The 22,884-nt window shown below is 37.1% G+C and overlaps 1 protein-coding gene and 1 long non-coding RNA gene across 2 annotated transcripts in view; both read left to right on the top strand.

Moving 5' to 3' along the window:
* LOC132115244 (uncharacterized) overlaps positions 1-12,190 on the top strand; it is a 75,547-nt gene extending 63,357 nt beyond the window's left edge. The window contains exons 2-3 of the long non-coding RNA XR_009425453.1: positions 7,598-7,742; positions 11,101-12,190. This is a non-coding gene — a long non-coding RNA (uncharacterized LOC132115244). The remainder of the gene's footprint in view (positions 1-7,597; positions 7,743-11,100) is intronic.
* A 6,056-nt stretch (positions 12,191-18,246) lies between these two features.
* Positions 18,247-22,169, top strand: LOC132114865 (serine/threonine-protein kinase pim-1-like). Its single transcript, XM_059523231.1, has 6 exons — positions 18,247-18,623; positions 18,797-18,903; positions 19,042-19,092; positions 19,200-19,566; positions 20,393-20,569; positions 20,658-22,169. The coding sequence occupies exons 1-6, from the start codon at positions 18,551-18,553 to the stop codon at positions 20,843-20,845; spliced, it is 963 nt and encodes a 320-aa protein (XP_059379214.1). The 5' UTR covers positions 18,247-18,550; the 3' UTR covers positions 20,846-22,169.
* Positions 22,170-22,884: the final 715 nt, after the last annotated feature.

The following is a 22,884-nucleotide window of genomic DNA, read 5'->3' as shown; positions in this document are numbered from 1 at the left end:
TTTCATTTTGTGTTAATACCTTCAATACAACATAAAAACATAAAGATGATAAATAAACAATATAAACATAAAGATTTTGAATAAGAATATATTTAACATTCTTATTTTGAATAAGAATGTTATAGGTATTTTTACAATAATTATGTCTTCAGCAGCAAACCAAATATTAGAATGATTTCTGTAGGATCATGTTACACTGAAGACTGGAGTAACGATGCTGAAAATTCAGGTTTGCATCTAAGAAAGAAAATATATTTTAAAATATATTCAAATAGAAAATGGATATTTTAAATTGGCACACTATTTCACAATATTACTGTTTTTACTATATTTTTTATCAAATTAATGCAATCTTGGTTAGCAGAAGAGACTTTAAAAACCTTAAAAACTTTTACGACTTAACTCTTTTATAAAACACATAATATATTTTTCAAATACTTGTAATGAATGAGTATAAAACAATTTTTATTTCGCGTTTTGATCTATTAGTGTTTTATGGGGTAGATAATTCCCTCATGAATTAAAGTACATATTATAATTTTCTTATTTTAGTATTCCAGAAGGAAAAAAAAAACCTTTAGTGTCTTGATTTAAACATTGAGATATGAAGTATATGAAAATTAATAAAATATAATTAATAACATTAAAAAATATAAATAAATAAAAATGTAAATGTTTCAAATCATAATGAAAAAAACTGAATGAGAAGAAAAAGTGGGCGGTTACTCTTGCACTTTAGAGCCATTAACAAGAGAGGACACACAGAGGTGAAGGAAGGTTGTTGGTCTAGCCTGGGTAAATATACTATATTGTAATAGGGGTTTTGACATTTTCCAAGAATGTTTCTCTGTGTTATCAGTAACCTTGGCCGTTGCACTACTGATCAACAAAAAAATTGTTTTTGAGGTCTTCCTCTGAATGAAAGCAGTTCCGAGTCGTTTTGCACCAGACTGTGTCGAGTGTGTAATCCTTTTAACGGACGATAACTGAGGCCCCATGTGTTTCCATTGAAATACTGCACAGGGAGCAGCCATCTGAAGCTGCACACATGGTCAGTACAGCAGAGATACAGCGCCGTTATATCTCACTCCCAGCCCCTGTCTCATTTCATAACGTTTTCTTGCTTCCCTGGAGACCAATGCACACAGAAAGAGCGAAAAAGAGTGAAGCAGTGAAAGATAAGCAGTGGGCTGTGACTTCCACTGAATTTCTCTGCAAGTGTTGGCTGGGCTGTTGAGTGAGTAATAGAAGTGATCGGATGTAAACAAAACTCTGAGTGCGTGCATATATTTGGCTTTGTTACTCTAGACATGGCTTATGTTTACATGCTGGTTCAGTTACACAGAATTTTTATTGGTTATGAGCCAATAAAAATGGCGAGAGGCTTGGTTTATAATTATACACAGAATTTTAAAGTTTAACTTACCCAATACAGCGTGACTCATTCAATTGCAATATAGGGGCATGTTGTCACAAAATGTCAATGTGTTTCACATAAAAAATTATAATAATAAAAATTGATTGGACATACTTATTGTGACAACTAGCACTGTTCTCCCTTGTAATATTATAATATTACATTATATTACATAACATAACATTAAATTTATATATTATATTTTTAAACACATTATTATAGATATATTATTTATGTTACACTGAAGACTGGAGTAATGGCTGAATGCCTGAAAATTCAGATTTGCCATTATTTATCACATTTTACAATTTATTCAAATCGAAAACAGATATTTTATTAATTCATTATATTTCATAATATTTCACTGTATTTTTGATCGGATAAATGCGAGTCTGTATGATTTTAGTTAATGAGCCAATTGTTGGTGCGTCATAGTGCGCAATCCCATAACCCACATACATCATAGATGTCACCTATTATGTGACTCCAGTATTTTCATTGGCACTAGGATCTGTCCTGCGGTGCATTGAGCAACACATTTAGTTCATATTCTGATCTGACATTTACAAGCCAACCTGTGCAGCTACTCACCACACCCTCAGGGATCTGTGCTAGCGTGTGCCAAGCATTCATTTTGGTACAACTTGCTCTTGTTCCCGCCTAAAGTCACGTAAACGCCCTGAAACATCTATTCACCTCACCCCACCTCAACGTGTGACTCTTCCCAAACAAACATGTTTTTTGTTTTGTTTTTTTTCTTGACATTGAAATGTCCCAGAACAATTGAATAAACCATAAACAATATCCTTAATATTCTTGGAAATGGATTCTTCACAATAGTGCCACATGTAAACATGCAACTGAAACAGCTCTGTTCCAAAAACCTGCAATAAAAACAATAGAAACAATTTTCCCTTAGAAACTGCTAGCAAATTTCGAAGTTAATTTTATAGAAATGGCATAAATTTGAATAATATTTGTGTGTTGTGGGAACGCAGCATTAGCACAGCATCGTGCAACCAATGTAAAATGCACCAAACCGATCTCATATGTGGGACTTACTATGAGGCAGCTGCTTATGTCTGCAGCATAAGTTTTGAAAAAGAGCTGATGACTCATATCTGAAGATCTTATTGACTAGCGATCTTTTCATTAGTTTGCATGCCTGTGGTGACAGATAAGTTTTGATGTGTGAATTCTCAGGTGTGGAATTTCATTGTGTTCTGTCATTTTTACATGCATCAGCATGTGATTGCTTTTATGTGTTTGTACTCAGATTTCTTTTAATCCATGTGAGCATCTTTTCTCTCTTTAATCAAACTGTGAGTAGTAAAATAGTTGTTTGGGATGGAGCAGAGCCCACGGGTGAATTATGTTATCAGATGAAGAACACCAAGCAACAAGAGCAGTGTGCATGCTTTCTCCTGCATTTCTGTCACAATTGTGCAGTTGTTGTTTTTTTATCCACATGCTCATTGTGCACATTTAGCAAATTTCTCACAACCCCACCATGAATTCTATAAAATGATATATAAATGGGCTGTAGAGTCATGCATATTCATCACACTCCCCATTATTCTAATGCTTAATTTTGAAAACTTAAATGTCTTGAAATGTCTAAATTTGATTGGTCTCATCAAGTCAAAATATTGGGATCTGGGTTTTTTATTATTATTATTATTATTATTTTATTCAGCAAAGATGCATTAAATGGATCAAAAGTGACCATAAAGAGATTCGCATAAACGCTTGCTTGCGTGCGTGCGTGTGTGTGTTTGTGTATAAAATCAATGCTGTTCTTTTGAAATACTGTTTGTATATTTTTAAGGAATCCTAAAATAAAATATTAAGAAGCACATCTTGTTTTCAACATTGGTGATAATGTTTCTCGAGCTGCAAATCAATATACAGTATTAGAATGATTTCTGAAGGATCATGTGACACTGAAGCCTGGAGTAATGATACTGAAAATTCTGCACTGCATCACAGGAATAAAATACATTTTAAAATACATTCAAAAAGATAACTGATTTATTAAAATTATAATAATATTTTAGAATATTTTACCATATTGATGCTCAAATAAATGGGGACCTGCTTTCAAAAACATTATAAAATCTTTCTCACCCCAGACTTTGGAGGGTAATGTATGTATAAAAAATGGTTCTTATTACTGTAATGCAAAAAACTCATATTGGTCTTAATTCACAGGTGCTGTCATCTGATAGACATGTGCGATTGGAAAAAGTTGTGTTTGTTTTGGTGTATCTAACGCAGGGAGGTACACGATGTGTGTGCGTGCATGTGTTTGCTATCCATATTGACCCAGATGACTCATCCCAGCATCTAACCCCATAATGGCCTTTTAATATAGCTCTGACCAGCGCAGGTGTCTTTGAGCATTATAAAACGTGTGTTTGTTGCTAAGTGCTCCTTGCAGCTGTTTAACAATCGTTGCTGTTTACAGAGTCAAAGAAGTTTCCCCCTCTCCTCTGTGGTAATAATGTCACTTCCCCCGGCTGAAACTCCACTCACTGTGAATGAGCAGCTCAGTTAGTATGTCACTGTGACATGGCTCTAACCCACACCGTTATCTCAAACACATTCCCCAGAAAAGGGAACCACGTTCTTCCCTTTTTCAGTCTGCTTTATGTTCTATATAATTGTATTGTTTTATTTTTAATTATGCAAGTGCAAAAACTTTGAATGGAATGCATAGAAGAAGAAAAAACTCAATGCCACTTTGCAAATATTTTCTTCTTGGCAGCAGTTTAAATGTAGCAGTGCTGCTGATGCTTTATATTTAGTTTCATCATTATCACAGTGAACACTGTGGTGCAGTGTCATACATGCACAAAGGAGTTGTGTCACCCTTGCGAGTCATGTTGGCTTTGTCAGTGTGGTGCTGCAGATGTGCTCTGATTCACTGCGATTCACATTAATCAGCACATAAATGCCACTCTTCCCAATCCTGTAATTGTTGCGATAGAATGTCACAGTAACAACCGCAGTGTTCCAGGTCTGCTGGGCCCCAGGTTGCAGGGCAAGCGCTGAGCGCTGCTAATGCACCACCGCTGATTGCAGCATCGCTGAGAACTTTCTAGAAACCCCAAAGGGCACAGCAGAACTTCTGAGCCACACCTCCCTTTCTCACCTGTCCTCTCGCCTGCAAGTTTATGTAAGACATACCTGCTGCTACAGGCTAAAATGAGTGATAAGATATCTTTCTGTATGTCTAAATGCATCTTCTTACAGAGGTAAGTCAGTTTCTGCAGGAGGTTAGATAATTTAGTGCTTTAAAAGACCCCAGGAATTAAAATTCCTTTTAATTTTAAAATATTTATTTTATTTATATTTAAAAATATTTTTAAAAAATATTTAAATTTGTATCAAATTTAATTAAAAGCTACATTTTATGTATTTAAAATTAGAGCATTTTATTTAATTATTTTTAGTCCATCTCTTTTAGCTTTAAAAGAAATCTAAATTATAGAGTTTAATTATTTCTGTAAACGTAATTAAAAGGACAGTTTAAATTAACCAAATTGTACTGTATTTTATTTTTGTAAAATAAGTCACCAAAAAATCTTGATGATTTACCTTTTCTTCCAATCAGATCTTGAAGTCTAATCAGATCTAGATTACTCATCCTGCACCACACAGATTTTGATCCAATCAGAGGCTCTGTAGTAGACTAAGACTGTCCCTCCCCTTGCAACCAACCAGCAAGTATCAAAACATGTTTTGTGGCTGTGAAATAACTAAATGCTATTTAAAATATTCATTAATTAATTACTTATATATGTCTTGACTAAACTTTCTTTTCATGGGAAATACATTTTCATAGGAAAGAAAACAGCTTGTCATGTATTTTTGTTGGGTCTTTATCTTTTTTCAGGAATTTTAAGGATGAAGGAATCAACCTAATGACATTTACTGGCATCCATACAAAGATTACACATACTTTTCCCATAAAAGTGAGTAACACTGAGTGATGTTCTAGAGATTTAAGGAGGCTTTACTCTGGACACTGTATCATTACGAAGCATTCCTTGCAGACATTAGGGAGGAGAGTGATTAGATAGGGAAATTATTGGTGCGTGAATCAGCTAATGGTTCCTTTTGGAGGCTCCCTGGGTTCTTTGTTCTCTTAATTAAGGTCAGTTTCAACCAGACTTCCTCAAAAAAAAAAAAAAATTCTTAATGAATCAAAAGCAGAATAAGCCACCATTTATATGGGCCATAAGAAAAATGAGAGGGACGGGCATTTGTGGTTATGAGGGATTCTTCTCAGGGTTTTCTCAGGTATTTTTTGAGTGATGATGGATATTTAGCAAGACAAATGTAGGGTGGGACTTTATTTTTTACATCTGGAATTGTTTGGCTCATAGTGGCCGTTCAGTACCAGAATGAGGTCAGGTGACTGGAGGGGAGAGGTTAAAATATGACAAGGCTTAATGATGGCAGCCGACAATGAGATTTGATGTGAGATTAAGAAGAGATCTTTGGAATGACATGCACTAGTGAATTATTCATGACTAGTTACATGCATTAAAGTAAATGCGGTTGGTTTTGATTTGACTTTAATGGTGTTTAATGGTTCTTTTTGTCTGGACTGAAAAAAAAAATGAGAAGAACCAGGTATGCTTGAACATTCTTGTATTAAGGGTCACATCTTATGATCTCACATCCTGTTTTTGGTTCGTTTAGGTGTCTTTGGTCTACATTGCTTTCATTTTTTTTTTTTATTAAACCACATCAGAGTTTGTTTGGAAGCAGACTGAGATCTCTTGTTTGGTGCATACCAAGGTTCGGATATAACAGTGTTCGCACTTATTCCAATGTTTGTTTTAATCAAACCAAACCTGCCAAATATTAACACATGTGCAATGCTGGTTGCCTCCATTAATTTTGCTGAATCATGTCACTTCTTGACTGATATTGTGCAAGCTTGCTCTCAAGTTACATTGAATAATTCAAACAACTGTCATTTACAAGGTATGTAGAGTACATGGAGCTCTGCTTGAACACATTTTAGCACGATGCAGTCCATTTCACAAAATCTGTAGACTTTTTTTAATATATATATATATATATATATATATATATATATATATATATATATATATATATATATATATATATATATATATAAATAAGCACAGAACATGTATTAAATGTCATCAGATTCTATCCAGGTCTAACACGCAGTCTTTTATCAAACACATACTCTAGATATCTGTTCTGTGTAGAGAACAATGGCCTATAATGGCTTGTTCTTGCCTCCTATCAACTCAGTGAACACGCTGTTCCCTCCATACTTGGAGCGTCCAGAAATTTTCCTTTCAACACTGATGTAAGACCTTATAAGACAGAAGCACAAAGTGTTACTGGTTTTCATGTATGCTTTGTATCATGCCAAACTCTAGTTCTTTCTGTGGGACTGGGGGGGTGGCGTGACACTCAATTGTTTGACTGAATAGTTATTCACCTACTTGTCAAAAGAGAACAAGGAGCACTGTGAACTTGAACTAGATAACACTCTGGTGGTTAAAACAGTCACGTGTTGGAGAGAGATATGTGTGTGTATGTGTACAGATTCAGGTCCACAAACACATAGTATGTAATGTGTGCTTGTGCTTATTTTAAAGTGCCTTCTCAGTGCTGTTTTAAATGTCACTGCTTCCTCAAGCTCTCTACACCCCATTCAATTACTTTATGCTTTCTCCTAAGTGAAACATATGTTAACATAAAGAAACATAAAGGACCTTTTAGTTTAAATACAGGCTATGTAAAAAGAGTAGTAGAAAGTTTGGTGATGATGACTCCAGTGTTCTACTGTTACCCACCTTTGATCTAGTGTGTTGTTCTGAATCGGGTGAGATGCATACAGTATGAGGGATCCACGGAGCCCAATCCAAACATCTGTCAGTTTCAACTCTGCATCACTTGAGTGAGACTGTAAATGATCGCTCCATGCTCTCACCTAACACACTGGTGATCGGTCACATCTGTTTAGACTTTAGGCCATGATGCACAACTGTAACAGGCAGACATTATCAGCATCAATCAATTAAACTGTTTTGCTAACAGCACTTGAATTAAAAGAACATGAATTATCCATAATTGAATAATCCTTTACACTGCTAATACTCTCCTCTTTTTATCTCTCCTCCTTAGAATGTGTTGGAATGTGGAATCTGATCAAACTGCTGTGAGTGTAGAAGAGACAGAAAGTTCATACATGATAAGAACTTGCCCCAGAGCAAAGGCCAGCCACCCCCTCTTTCACTCGAGCAGATGTTTCACAGAAGTGCATTGCATAGTAAGTACACAAGAACCTGCAGTAAAACTAGCACAAAACCATTCCACAGTCGTCTGAACAAAACTTCCCTCCTGAATTCAGAAAGTAGTCTAGGAATAATACAATGTCTTTAGGGAGGCCAATTTGCTTGAAAGAGTTCGCAAAGTTAATTTTGACCTGTGACTCCTACACACACCCAAAAAGCACCCCTAGCACATGTCAACTATCAAAAGACTTATGTAAAAGCTTGTAATATGTATTAAAATGACAATTAGTGCTAGATTAGAACTACATACCATTTGTGGTGAAAATATGTGCTTTGATTCATTTTTGTGGTTACTAAAACCACAAAAAAAATTATTTGAAACATTCCTAATGAAATGTGTAGAACAGAATTTCACAATTTTATGTGCAGCAGTTTTGGAGTTGCCCTAAAAACTTTCCTATTATTTGTAATCCATAACTAACATGTTTTGAATGGTTCACCTTCAAAACGGCTAGGGTGTGCGGTGGTTGCTTAGGTGTTTTAAATGGTATTCAGGACCCTAGGTGATCTGCATAGCTGCTGAGGAATGTTGCTAGGAATGGCTAGTATGGTGTTGCTAGGGTGTGAGGTGGTTGCTGTGGTTTTCAGAATGGTTTGTAGGGCATTGATAGGGTGTGAGCTGGTTGCTAGGGTGTTCTGAATGGTTTGTAGGGTAAGGTGGTTGCTATGGTGTTCAGAATGGTTTCTAGGGTGTTGCTAAGTTGGTCTGAATGGTTTGTAGGTGTTGCTAGGGTGTGAGGTAGTTGTTAATGTGTAGTGAATGGTTTGTAAGGTGTTGCTAGGTGTTCTGTAGGTAAAATGTTTCTAGTGTGTTCTGTGTGGTTGATAAGGTGTTCTAAATGTTCGTATGGTGTTGCTAAGGTGTTCTGAATGGCTTGTAGGGTGTTGCTAGGGTGTAAGGTGGTTGCTATGGTGTTCAGAATGGTTTCTAGGGTGTTGCTAAGGTGCTCTGAATGATTTGTAGGGTGTTGCTAGGGTGTGAGCTGGTTGGTAAGGTGTTATGAATGGTTTGTAGTGTGTTCTTATTGGTATGTAGGATGTTGCTAGCATGTTCTCCATGGTGTGCTATGTGGTTAATAAGGTGTTCCAAATAGAATGTAGGGGGTTCTAGGGTGTGACGTGGTTGGTGAGGTGTTTTGAATGGTTTGTTGGTCACTGCTAGGGTGTAATGTGGATGCCAGTGTGTTCTGAATGGTTTGTAGGGTGTTGCTAAAGCGTTCTGAGTTTCAAATGTGTTATCAATGATATGTAGGATGTTGCTAGGTTGTGAGTAAGGTGTTTGCCAAGATGCCATGGTTTCAGGGGTATTCTAAATGGTATAAAATGTGTTTTTAAGGTAGTTCTGAATTATTGCTAGATTTTTTATACCCGTTTCTGCAAACAGCAAATTTGAAAGCTAAGCCTGATCTTTAAGAAAAGTAATAGCATGCTTTCTGCAAGCCACATGATTTGTTGGCTCAAATGCGAAGACATCACAAAAGAGCAGCCGTTTTGAATCAGCCACCATGTGTTTGTTCTCTGTGATGTTTACCAGTAAGATCAGTGGCACAGCAAAGATGACGGAGATGTTCCAGACATAACCAGCAGAGATCAGCCATGACGTGTGCTAACAGATCAGATTTCTCCATCTCCATCCCATTCAATGCCAAGGTCCCATAAACAATGTGTTTGTTGCCAGTACAGTTAACCCCCCACAACCACTCTCCATTAATTTCCATCCTCCATGCCACTAATAAGTCAACAGAAGCTCTCGTCTGTTTTGATGCATCACATGTGTGGCCTGTCCTCATGCTGACGTCCACAGTCATGAATGTAAACACGGACTGGGCTTAATTTCCAGGGCTCCTACATCTTTGTTCCATTCTAAGCACTTCTGGTTTCCAAAAGGTTGCACTGCTATGTAGGACAGCGAGTGGGCGGGATGAAAAGGAGATTGGTGGATAACAGAAAGAAAGAGGAACTTCGAAATCTGTGTTTGTGTATGTAATTATTGCTGTTGTTAGAATGGACAGACACTTGGAGACAATGTTAAAAGAGGACAACGAAAAGACAAATCACAAATGGGATATGTCTGTATAATCTCAGTTCTTTCTGGGTAGCAGTGTTACTAAATAAAAATCAAACTAATCTCCTGCTGCACAGATTTTTGTTGTAGGGTTTTTTTCCCCCTCAATTTGCCATTAAGATTCCCATATCTTGGGACTAATTAATTTTTGACTTCTCCATGATTATTCCTTAGCTTTTCCATATGTTTATGATCACTTTTAGCATATATATATTTTTTAAGAAGTTGTACTGAGAAAGAGCAGTTTCTAATATAGTACCCTAGAGCAAATTCAAATGGAATTAAATTGAATTTTAATGTAATCTAATTTAAATCTCTATGATGGTTTATTCATTCAAATTCCAATCTTTTTAAATTCTATAATTGTTACACATTTTATCGATTTGTTTTTAATTCAATTTTTAAATTGCATTTTTATTTTCATTACTTTTACATTTGTTACTTTTAAAATCCTTTTTTTTTTTTTGACTTTGCCGATTTTATTAATTACATTCTTTTTTTTTTCAAGTGCATGATTTTAATTTATATGACTTTCATTGAGGGATGCCAGTCAAATATTTCTCATCCAGAGTTTCAGAAAAGACCTCTTAGACTGTGCTCACATTTGTATTCAGATTTGTGCTTGGATTTCAACATGAGCTCAAACTTTTATCATCAAATTCTCCCAAGGTATAGATTAATTAAATCTTGTTAAATTAATTCATACTTTATGTCAAAAATTGTGTCTGTTTGTGTTTCTTATTTTGGTAGAAGCATCTAATCAAAGTAGATTTTTCAGTGAAACATAACTGAGAGTCTCCAATACATGCAAAACGTGCATCATGCGAATATGCAGAAACTCTCTGTGTTCCTCCACAAGCTTGGAACAGAGGGGTATAGCTGGAAGTTGAGCTCTCCAGTGACTTGCCCAGTGTGTCAGGCTGGCATGTGAGCCTGGTGCGTGTGGGCCCTTGCCTGTCTCATCTCAATGACCCTGTAAACTTTAGCCCAACTCCAAACGTTACTCCTCTGACACTGAGAGTGTTAGCATCTGTGTCACACCACATTTCATTTTGCATAAGCCATCAGATGACAAGTTCTGAACTGTAAGAACAGTCGCACTTGTGCAGTCCAGTCACTATGAAAATAATTTAGCTAAACCAACTGCTTTGACTGTTCACTTGCTAGATTTTCTCATCTTAAAGCGATAGTTGAAATGGAAATTCTGTCATCATATACTCACCCTCATTTTATTTAAAACCTATGACTTTATTTGTTCCCTTTTTCAGAACACAAAAGGAGATGTTCTGATGAATGCTGAGGTCCATAAAAGATTGGACGACACTGACTTTCTTTTATAAGTTCAAACAGGTTTAGAACAACATGAGGGTGAGTAAATAATGACAGATTTTTCATTTTTTAGGTGAACTATCCCTACTCACACCAAGAAAAAACACAAACTTAAATATGAGTTTTGTGTTGCTGTAAAGCAAGTGGAATTCGTATTGTCATATTTTGCATGTGCACAAATGCAGTGTTTTGTTTGTTTGTTTCACTCTTGGTGTAAATAGACTTTTTGTGCATGATTTATTTAGCTTTTCCGCTTTTAGTGTAAACAGGCCTTTATTCTTTCGACCCTGCACCAGTATTTAAGCTTCAATGCTTCATTACCCACAGTATGTGTTTCCTTTTTCCTTATTCACTCATATCCAACACAGAAAGCATGCAAGGTCAATATGGCCCTAAGGAAATGAAATTCCCAAAGGAAAGGCATATGGCTCCAGCTGGTGCTAATCAATATCTTCAATACGGCACACTGCCCTGATCAATTGTGCATCATGAAGGCTTGTATCTTCGAATAAAAGATTTGTATCGTTAACATCTCCAACACCAAGAGCTGCATCTTCCCACCCAGGATCAATAGGAGCTTTCTTAAGCCTTGAGCACACAGTGTTTTCATTGACGTCTGCTGCTCTGATGTATATTTAACTGCTGGGTGTAACTCCTGTCCTGGAGAAGCACCAGTCAACAGTCAGTTTTACTACAAGTAACTTTGACGATGTTAGGGGAACATGCTTAGATTGCCAAACATCTCACACGCTCCTTAAAGGTAACACCTAAGGACCACACATGCTCTGTTAGAAAAAAAGTATGTAGAAAGAAATGCCTAGAAAGATGATGAAGACTCAAGTGAGTCCTTATAAGCATGTGGCTATGAATGTGCATGGTGGGTGGCATGTTGAGTCAGAGGGAGAACAGCAAGTGAATAGAACTTCACAGTAACAAATGCAACCCTGAGGATCCAGTTTAACCATTTAAAAGTTAGCCTGAAAGTTATAAATGTCATCCTAATATTGAGGCGCTTTAGGGTTAGAAATGAATGTTTTTGTCACCAAAAGCAACACAAATGTAGTAAATTCGTGGAGATATTATGTAATCTATTCAAGGCCTCTCTAATTATTTTAAGATTTAGTAAGAGCTGCTGCTTGAATACTGTTGCTTGGAACAACAAACTCTAAAACAATTGATTACATCAAAATCAACTGGTCTAACATAACCACTAGCCAATTAAAATGTATTCTAGAGAGTTTGTGGTATGATTTACTGTGGTATTGGTTTAATCTATAGATGCACTTAAAGTAAAAAAAAAAAAAAGAGAGAGAGAAAAATTTATGTTTTTTTATTCAGCAAAAAACAGTAAAGTTCTTTTGAACTTTAAATTCATCAAACTGAATAGAAACAAAAATTATAATGGTTTCCACAAAAAAATATTAATCAGCAGTATTTTCAAAATTGATGAAAATAAGAATTGTTTTTTGAGCAGCAAATCAACATATTAGAATTATTTCTAAAGGAAATGTGGCAGTGAAGACTTGAGTAATGATGCTGAAAATTCAGCTTTGCATCACAGGAATAAATTACATTTTAAAATATATAAAAAAATTATTTTAAATTGTAATATTATCTCCGTTATTACTGGTTTTACTGTATTTTTTTTCATCAATTAAATTAAGCCTTGATGAGCACAAGAGACATGTAACGATTAAAACTCCATGATCACGGGAACCGGCGGACAATCAAATATAAACTTTAATAATCAAAATAAATACAAAACAGCGCGTCAGCCCCTCACGGACGACTGACATACACAAATAAAAAGCAAACTAAAACTAAAACCCAGGCCTGGTCCTCTCTCGTCTCATCCACTGTCGTCGCTCTGGTCTTATATCCCTCGATCTCCTCCATGGGACTCGAGACCGGTGGGTCGAGCAGGTGTCGCTCATTTCCCAATCACTCCACCGGCCTCGCTCCTGTTCCCACGTCTCTCGGCCCCGCCCCACTCGTCACAAGACATCTTAAATGTTTCTAAATTGATTCAATTTTAAAATAAAAAAAAGATTCTCCTGAATTTATTTTAGAACATAATATGCTCTTTTAACAGAGGCCAGCTGGTAGGTGCTGTGCAGGTAAACCTCACTCCCCTGATCTCTGATCTCTTCCCATGCCAGCGATCCGGTCCGAGTCCTGCTCAGAGCGGATGCAAGTAGTAGGACCCAGGGTGGGGGTTACACTCTCATAAAGGAAAATGTACCTGAAAATCAGTTCCATGGGGCCCTATTAAAAAAAGTTAATTTCAGACAAAGGAACTATCTGAGGTCAAAACTGAAAATAATATATCACTGTTCTGCTTTGCTCATTGTCAAATCAGCCCAAAACTGAAATTACATCACTTAATCAGGGCAAAGGGAAAAAACAATGACCATGAATAATTCAGGCTCTACATCTGTTTTTCCACTGGGGAGCTGAAACTGTGATTGTCTACGGTGAGGTCACATAGCTTCCTGTTGTCAAACAACGCGATTGGCCGTTGCTTGGCAAGGATGTTACAAAGTTGGATTCATTCATGAAGCAAATCAAGAGGAAGTGTACAGTTCTCCCACAGCTTGTGTAGGGTTTTACCATGAGGTTACTGTTGAGTAACGTTGACGGAGCAGCGTCTGTGTTTTGATTCAGTTCAGGCTCGATCATCACGAGGAAATGACTCTGAAAATCCCCTTGACTAGATTCCCATGTGATGATAATGATATGATGATATAGCAGACAGGTGAAAGAATAATTATGCTAACCTTTTTAGGGTCACCAGCCGAACATGACTGCTGTATTCATGCATACAGACAAATGCACTTACACTTTTTCAGCCTGAGCTGAGAAGAGACATATGCTAGTACTGCTTCAGCAAATTCCTGGCCATCCCAAATTGAATCGCATTCCAGAAGGTAATTTGCCGCTCTGCGCCCTCTAACAGCATTACAGTAGTGAGGGGCTATCATCAGATCTGCTGAAACAATTTAATGCATGCTTGCTCAATAAATGTTTAAAAAAAAATCTTAACGAACCCAAATGTTCTAAAAGTGAATTATATATATAAAACAGTTAATAAATTAATTAGAATAGCCTAGATAATTTAGAGTTGAGAAATTTTAATGCAAAATATTTGATTATAATGTTTTGGCAAATCATAGTTTGAGATATCTATGAGTTCTCAGTTAAAAAATAAATAAATAAAAATCAGAGGAGCAGGAAACTTGATCAAAATTCGACATTTAATCCCATTGGTGTAATTTTTTTTCCTATGGAGAAGACTGACAGCTGTGCTTTCAGTTTTAGCTGCATATTTAAAGCCTTCTAATGATTCAGCCTGTTAATGTTGATATGACATGAGTCATATCCGTTATCTGCTTTTGGCTGGCGTTATTTGCATACAGGATCAAACCAAGACCAAACAAACATTTCAGGAGAAAAATCTTCTCATTTACATTTCTGGTTCTCATGCCCTGACAGAGACAATGATTTAATCTGGGGATGTGTTGTGAGCTCTCCATAAACCAAGCTCTGCTTTCAGGTGGCCCCCCCAAATTGAAACAAGTGAGGGTCATTTCCTGAAGAAGGGCCCGTGGAATGCTGAACAGGTATGTCAGTGACCTCTGACCTCTACCAACATGAAAGTAGACCCCGTGTAAACCCCTGCTCTTCAGTAGCCTTTCTCACATGTCTTTGAAGTCCACTCATGGTTCCCCTCCCTCCAATCGGGATCTCAGAGATGGAATGGGGGGTTTGCACACTGGAGGAATGGAGTCTGAAGTTTCAAACTAAAACTTGAGTCGTCTTTATCATCATGGGCTAATAAAAGCACAAGCACTGTTCGTGTCAGATGAGCCGAGGCACCGGGCATCTGTCACTCTCTCCTCTGCTGAGTAAGCAGCCATAGATGTCAGTGCTGTCATACCTACATACAGCTTTATATTACATAAATCCCTACTGCATCTCCATTTCAGAAGGCCTCTCGTTCTAACCGAAGCGCGACCCATAATCAGCGCTGAAGTGCACGGAGAAGATCACTCACTATAGCGGGCCGCAGCCGTTAAACCAGCTCTATTAAATCAGCCTGAGTGAGACCCGCTGGGGGCTAGCGGTGCATTGTATAAGAAGATGATGTACAGTACAAGACTGAATGTGGATGTGAAGAAAAAGGAACTATTCTGACATGCATAAAGCACTCTAATTTGCTGCCTGAATGAAAGTAATCAAACAGCGTTTGGTTATCCGCCATTCCTTGAAGTTCTATTTATTTATGCATTTGACTTTATTTTTATGGTTTTCTTTCTAAAACGAGGCATCTCTGAGTATTTTTCGTTTCTGCTCTCCAAGGGAGTAGTGCATATCTTCATCTAGAGGAGAGTTCAGATCTCTGAGTCATTAAAACGGAGCACCAGCATTGTGATTGAACTGAACAAAAACAGGATTCTGAGTAAAAAACAAAAAAAGAACAAAAAGAAACACCATACAAGCACAAAAGGCAACTTATGAATCACACATTAATCGGCAAATGTATGACTCACTGGCTTTTTTTGAGAAGTGCAAACTTGTCACAATGGTAACTGAAGGGAAAACGTGAGTGAAGCTATATGGAACAGAGCTGTTTTAAATAAGCACAAAGTAATTTTAGCGAATGGTTTAATTATAATGACACTGCTAGCAGGCCAAAAAAGTATTTGGAGCAGTGATATTTTGATATAATTTATGTACTATTATTGTTTTTATGAATATTTTCAATAATATTTTCAGTTTTAATTTTAGATTATATATTTTTTATATAGTTTGTTTACTACTTATTTATTTATGTTATTTGGTTATTATTATTACTTTTTTTTTCAATTTCAATTTGTATTTATATCCAGTTAATAATTTTAGTGCTTAAACTTATTTCATTTAGTAGCAAATGCAACACTTCTAATCTTTTCTAAGTTTTTCATCTAACTATAATAAGCCTTATTTGTAAAGTCATATGCTTTAAAATATATAAATGTCACTGCATTAAATTACAAACTAGTTGTTATATATTTTTTTGAAATATTTAATTTAAAAATACATAGAGAAGTTTATAATATTTAACATATAACATATATTTAAAAAATGGTGCGATAGTAATCAAATACAATGAGTCAGTCAATGACATTCTTTCAGGCATTTTTAAGTGTGAATAAAGTATTCAAATATATTTCGAGCCAATATCCACCTTATATTTCAATGCAGAAGTAAGTGATTTTTATTAAATGTGCAAGACTTTTAATTCATTAGCTGCTATACTAGGTAAACAACTAGAAAAATAACAAAGTGTAAAACCGTTTGAAAGACAAACCAGTGTGTTCCTAATTATGACAATATTAAAATAATATGATGAGAAGTACCAGTTGGCAATATCAAGCAGCATAATGAGCTTTATCGAACAGCTAAAAAAAAAATACCTGGAAGTGAAAGACACTGGAAGCCTTGAACATTCAAGTTAGAAACAGCCGTGCATGTTATTGTTAAAAATAAGATGGATACTTGGTCACTTGATGTGTTTTGATCAATTGCTATCTAATCAGATATGCACATTCTATTTACACTTGACCACGTAAATGTGTCTCTGCAGAATGGATATAAATACAACCTTCCCACGCTTTTTTGCAAATATAACACAGTTAACTTCCATGATGATGCTAATGCCAGGCAGCAAAATTCTCTGTTAAACATCCTCTTCAGCCCATATGTCAATTCATGTTTTGAGTTGTTTTAGTTGCTCCATCCATGTCTCTCATCCACGTGTCCCAAACTTCTGTATACTGATGCTGTTTTTTGTTTGGGAGGAGTAAAGTTTACTTATGCGTCCTGAATAAGCAGATACATTTACACTCGGATGAGTTGTGTCTTTGTATGTGTTTCAAACCTCCTCCTGAGGGAGTCTGGGTGATCAGATTACTATATGTCTCAAATGGGTCTTTGAGGGCATTTACACTTGGTCTTTAATACTTAACTATACAGTGAGTAAAGTTGAAGTGTCCAGGTGTGAAAGCCCCCTAATATAGGTTTATATCCGTTTTTTTTTTTTTATGTTTAGGCGTATATCCAAAGGGTGGATATATCCAAAGGGTGGGGAAAATACAGAAGACAGGGAGAGCAAGTACCATTTAAACAATAATCTGCGCGGGAAAGAGAGGACAAGAGGCATGGGGGATGGGTCTGAAAGTCTTTTATTTAAAGTTTCCCACATCCTCCCGCCGAGTTTAAAACCGGCCACCCAATTTGAAAGAATGCCTGGTATGCGCCTCATTTCTATAGCGTTCGGCATTGTTCTCCATTTAAATAAAGCCTGTTGCCTGCCAATAAGATGAGAAAAAACTTTGCGCGCTAATTTGAGATGAATGAGTTAATGTGCATGCGGTCTTCATATACACTTGTAAACCTACTTTACGTGACAGAAACAAAAAGAGCTGTCCATTGGGTACAGAAAAGGAAAATGTGGGTTGCATTACACTGCAGATTTGTATTATATGTAATGCTGTGTCTTCCTCTTTCATCACCTGAAACGATTGTGTTCCTTGAATGCTATATACACGAAAAACTTTTGTTGCACACTATACTGTTACTGTACTAAAGTGAATTTCTATCTATATATCTATCTATCTATCTATATGTGCTTACAAATATTTTTCATATTATATATATGTATATATTTGTTAATATATAATATGCATCTTTTCAATCATTTTATAAATTGTATATATAAAGCATGTATCTATTTTTTCAATACTCTTCATGCTACTCTGAAATGATACTCCGAATTTGCAACGGCGACTTTTGTTATATACACACAGCCTGCCTGCCCCACGCCAACTAAGCGCCCTCAAAAAAAAAGCCTAGACTATTTGGCGCGTTTTGATTCCCGCCACGTCTACGCGTTCCTTTATTTTCATATTTGGTTGACCTTTTTCTGCAAGGACAGGCGTATTAGTCATTGGCTGAATCGTGTTTGTGGGCGGTGCCACCGTTGACGTACGAGAAGCCACTCCTTTTTTCTTTTACAACTGGTATATATAAGTGCTCTTGCCCCTCCCTCACTGTTTAGAAAGCCGGGTATTTGTGTTCATCGCGCACCTCGGACGATAATATTTATCTTCAAGATATATTAATCATTTATTTATTCTAATTTATATTCTAAACTGGAATAGACCTTGCGTGGTCGATTAAAGTTCGTTTTAGGAATCAAAACCCATCGAGCCTCGATGAGAAGGGATTTCTACAGGCTTCTAGACCGGATCCATCAAGTAGACCTTCCCTACATCCATCTCTACACGACGGATTTCGACCTCAACATTGGAATAAATCTCAAGAAGAATTCGCATTTCGGATTATAAAATGCTTCTTTCAAAATTCAACACATTTGCTCACATTTCCACCGTGGACATGCCGGCAAAAATCCAGCTTCAAGGTAAGAGGACAGTGATTCTCGTGCTCGCGTATCTGTGTGTTGTTGTTGTCTTGGGCTCGTTCACTTCAGCAGACTTGAGTGTTGGGAATAGCGTGTGCGTCAGTTTTCCATTTATGATACAATTTTACGTCTTTTATCAATTCTTATGAATCTATCATCTCTTTTATCGACAGTTAAGGAGAAAGAGCCGTTTGACAAGGTGTATCAGGTCGGCTCCGTGCTGGGAAGCGGCGGTTTCGGAACGGTGTACGCGGGTTTAAGGATCGCCGATGGCGCGCCGGTAGGTTCTATAATGGATGATTTTTGTTTACATTAGTGTGGAAGTTTCGATTATTCAACGTGTGTGTATAACATAAATATAAATAGTGTATATTACACCACTTCACTGCTTAATAATGCATTTGTTTATACTGTCTAGGTTGCCATCAAGCATGTTGCAAAAGATCGTGTGACTGAATGGGGAGAGCTGGTGAGTACTTAATTCAATAGATTATATTCTTATTATTTGTGTCTTAAATATCGCATATAAATAATATATGACAGTGTCACTAAAACGAACATGTCCTCCGTTTCCAGCCTAATGGCGCGCGCGTCCCGATGGAGATTGTCCTGTTAAAGAAGGTCGGCACTGGATTCCGTGGCGTGATCAAGATGCTTGATTGGTACGAGCGACCGGACAGCTTCATCATCGTCATGGAAAGACCGGAGACCGTCAAGGACTTGTTTGATTTCATCACGGAGAAGGGCGCGTTACCGGAGGAGCTCGCTAGGAACTTTTTCCGCCAGGTTCTGGAAGCAGTGCGTCATTGCCACAACAGCGGCGTTGTGCACCGTGACATCAAGGACGAGAATATTCTAATCGATCTACGAACCGGTGATCTGAAGCTCATCGACTTTGGATCGGGGGCATTACTCAAAGACACCGTTTACACCGATTTCGACGGTAAGAGACATCTGCATGACCTTCAAGCCAGGGTTCCCAAGTTCACCGAAAATGTGGCGTGATCGGGGAAAAAATTGAAATGCGTGCTTTTCTGGCCTCATGGAAACTTGTCGTCGATATAAATATAATATAATATATATTACCGTAAATATGTAAATATTAGTATGGCATTGTGAGTGGAAAAGTATATAAAATAAACAAAACCATAGGCTACAAATTTCAAAATGTATTTATAAATACGTTTAAACATTGAAATTCGATGGTTATAAGGTTTGGGAATCCTGTCAAGCTTTAAAAGGGGTATATATTTATATATTGAGGCGATGTTTGTACACTTTAAAACGAATATATCGAACATATCTGGCATGAATCGGTTGATTAAATGTGTAGTATGGCTCTCTCTCATCGTTAACTAACCATGTCAAGATTAATAAATCTGTCATCATGACGATTTGTTTAGTTTTGTATAATGTTGCTTTGGAGAAAAGGCGTTTCGCTGTGTTGTGGGTTTGGCGCCCCCACCGATGGAAAATGGAATTATTACAACTCAAAGTTTGTAAACACAAGTCACATGGTAACCAGTTTTTCCGCATGCGCGCGCCTGCTGTCACACTCCCGAGCACATGACCGTGCACATTAATGTTGAGGCATAACAATAATGTTCAAACATTACACACCTTTTTCCTGCCACACCTTTTACTACAGCTTTTGGCTTAGTGTCTTGTTTTATCAGTTACTAAAATAAAGACTTGTATGCATTTTTGTGTTTTATTGTTGCAGAATCATGAATTTAAATGCATTTTTCTGTTTTCTGTTCTCTCTTCAGGTACACGTGTTTACAGTCCACCAGAGTGGATCAAATTTCATCGTTACCACGGTAGATCTGCGACCGTGTGGTCTCTGGGCATCCTGCTGTACGACATGGTTTGTGGGGACATCCCATTCGAGCAGGACGAAGAGATTGTACGTGGGCAGGTGCTGTTCAGGCGGAGAATCTCCACAGGTAAGACTCGCAGATCACATGATGCTGTCTTCTAGGAGGTTTATGCGTTTATTACAATGCTATAATCACACATCCTGTTCTTTTACAGAGTGCCAGCAGCTTATCAAGTGGTGCCTGGCCCTCCGCCCTGCAGAACGCCCTTCTTTCGAGGACATAATCAACCACCCTTGGATGCAGAACACGGTGCCCCCCATGGACAACAGTGAGATCAGACTGCACAGCATCAACCACGAGCATCAGCCCGCTGCTTTCCCGGCAGTCACTGTGTGCAAATGACTCTGTCTGAAAGCATATGTAGAGACTTTCCATTACAGCAGCAAACAACCCAGGGGACCTGCAGATGGAGCAGTGCAAAAAAACACTTGTTATTCTTTTGTTTTGAGCATTGCTGCTAGGTGCTAGGAGTTCAAGGCTAGGCCAAAAAAGGGAATAGGTACACCTTTTTGTGAGATCTGTTATCTCTCATCTCCTGCCCCCTGTGACTCAGGGTCCCGTAAGTCTGGCTCGTAGTAACCAAATGACTGTCAACACTGCTGTTGGACACGGGTAGATTGAGGAGCCCATCTCAGCCAGTGTAGGGAGCAGCTCGAAGACGTCCGACGCAGTGGCAGCGAGGAGTCGTGCTGTGATGAGGGCCGATCTGCTGCAATGGGCAGCTTTAGTGCGCCGTCAGTGCTGTTCCTTTAGGAAAAAGATCAGCTGAGTTTAATAATTTTAGTGCCTTCTGTGCAAGATCAAGGGTTTTTTTTTTTTTGGAAATACTTGAATTGAGTAATAGCCACTGTAACACTGTACTCCTTAACCAGATGTCTTTTTTACCTTCTTGCTTCCACTTTACCCTCTTCAGGCAGGTAACTGTCGGTCTTACTCTAAAACTTCAGAGAGAGTAACCAAATCGACCTCACAAACCTCTGCAGAATGAAAAGTCTTACCTCACTCTTTTAAACCACAGTTTCTTTTTCCTCTTTCTTTTGTACTGAGTAACCCTCAACAACTACCACTCATTGTCACAGATGCACAAAGCAATGCAACTACAACTTAAAAGACTACATTTTCTGCATATTATTTTTGTTTATATTGTAAATAGCTCAGTCAGATGAATCAATTCCGTGACGAGGCTTATGTGTAAATTATATTTATTGGAGTGTCTTAAAAAAAACAACACACAAGATGGAAGTGGGAGTATTTATTTATTTATTTATAGAGAAGCAAAGTTTTGCTCATTCCACCACCGAAGGGCCCACAAATTATTTAAATGTATTTTTACCATATTTAAAGCCTTTTTTGAGAACGATATGTACATATGTTGTAAATAATCTTCGAAAGCACTTCTGTTTCTCGATGCATGGAGTACTGCTGAGGATAAACCATACCAGTCTGAAGTCATGTTTGTCACCTAATTTAAATCGTCTGCTGTGCATATGTTGGAGGAAATTACCTCATGAATGTTTGAGGAGCGAGTGATTTTTACAGGGTTTCTTTTTCACCTTTAGTAGGCATGATTGCAACTCTGATTTTGTTTTTCTGATTTAGCAATGTAAATTATGTTTAGAAAGCTATTTTTTTACACAATTGTCAATAAATATTTTTTTAACATTCATTCTGGTTTCCCTTGTATGAATTGCATTGTTCGATTCACTAAAGCAATATCAGTTGGTGGTCTTCTAAACTGGTTTAAGCAATCAGCAGATGTCATCTGAGAAGTGGACAGATTGCAGTGGTATTAACTGTAAATCCATTTAACTATCTTTAATAATGCTCTTATCGTTTTATATTGATAGTGTATCTTTAATCGGAGGTAATTAGGACCACAGGGGTCCAGATTTCTTAATACTGGAATTTGAACTGGATACATGTGATCGCTAACAGCATGTACTTAATCTGTGTTTTTGTAGATATGCTTTAAATAGTATAAAGATACCGTTCCATGAGAAGTTCAAAGAGCTGTACATAAAGCTTGAATGTGAACACCCACTTGCTCAGCAATCTTGGTTCCAGCTGTATTTTTCCCATTCAATTTTTTTCATAAGCATTTAAAAGAAATTCTTCATTCAAAACCTGAGCCGTGAACCAAAACAACCAGCTTTGATATGAATCACTATATTGTGAAAAGTTTTTTATATATATATATATATATATGTGTGTGTTTGTGTGTGCGTGTGTATATTATATAATCATAATTTATTGACTCCATTAAACCCGTATTAGACATGTTTAAGTCTGTTTATAGCTTCAAGGTCATTTATATGCTTGTGTTCTCCTAAAAGCTGATAAACGGTTTAAATATTTACAGTCTTCTTGGGAAACAGACCAAA

The sequence above is a fragment of the Carassius carassius genome, chromosome 34, assembly GCF_963082965.1.
Source record: "Carassius carassius chromosome 34, fCarCar2.1, whole genome shotgun sequence".
In the NCBI taxonomy this organism is placed as follows: domain Eukaryota; kingdom Metazoa; phylum Chordata; class Actinopteri; order Cypriniformes; family Cyprinidae; genus Carassius; species Carassius carassius.
The sequence above is the reverse complement of the archived record's forward strand: the minus strand, read 5'-3'. Positions and strand labels throughout refer to the sequence as shown.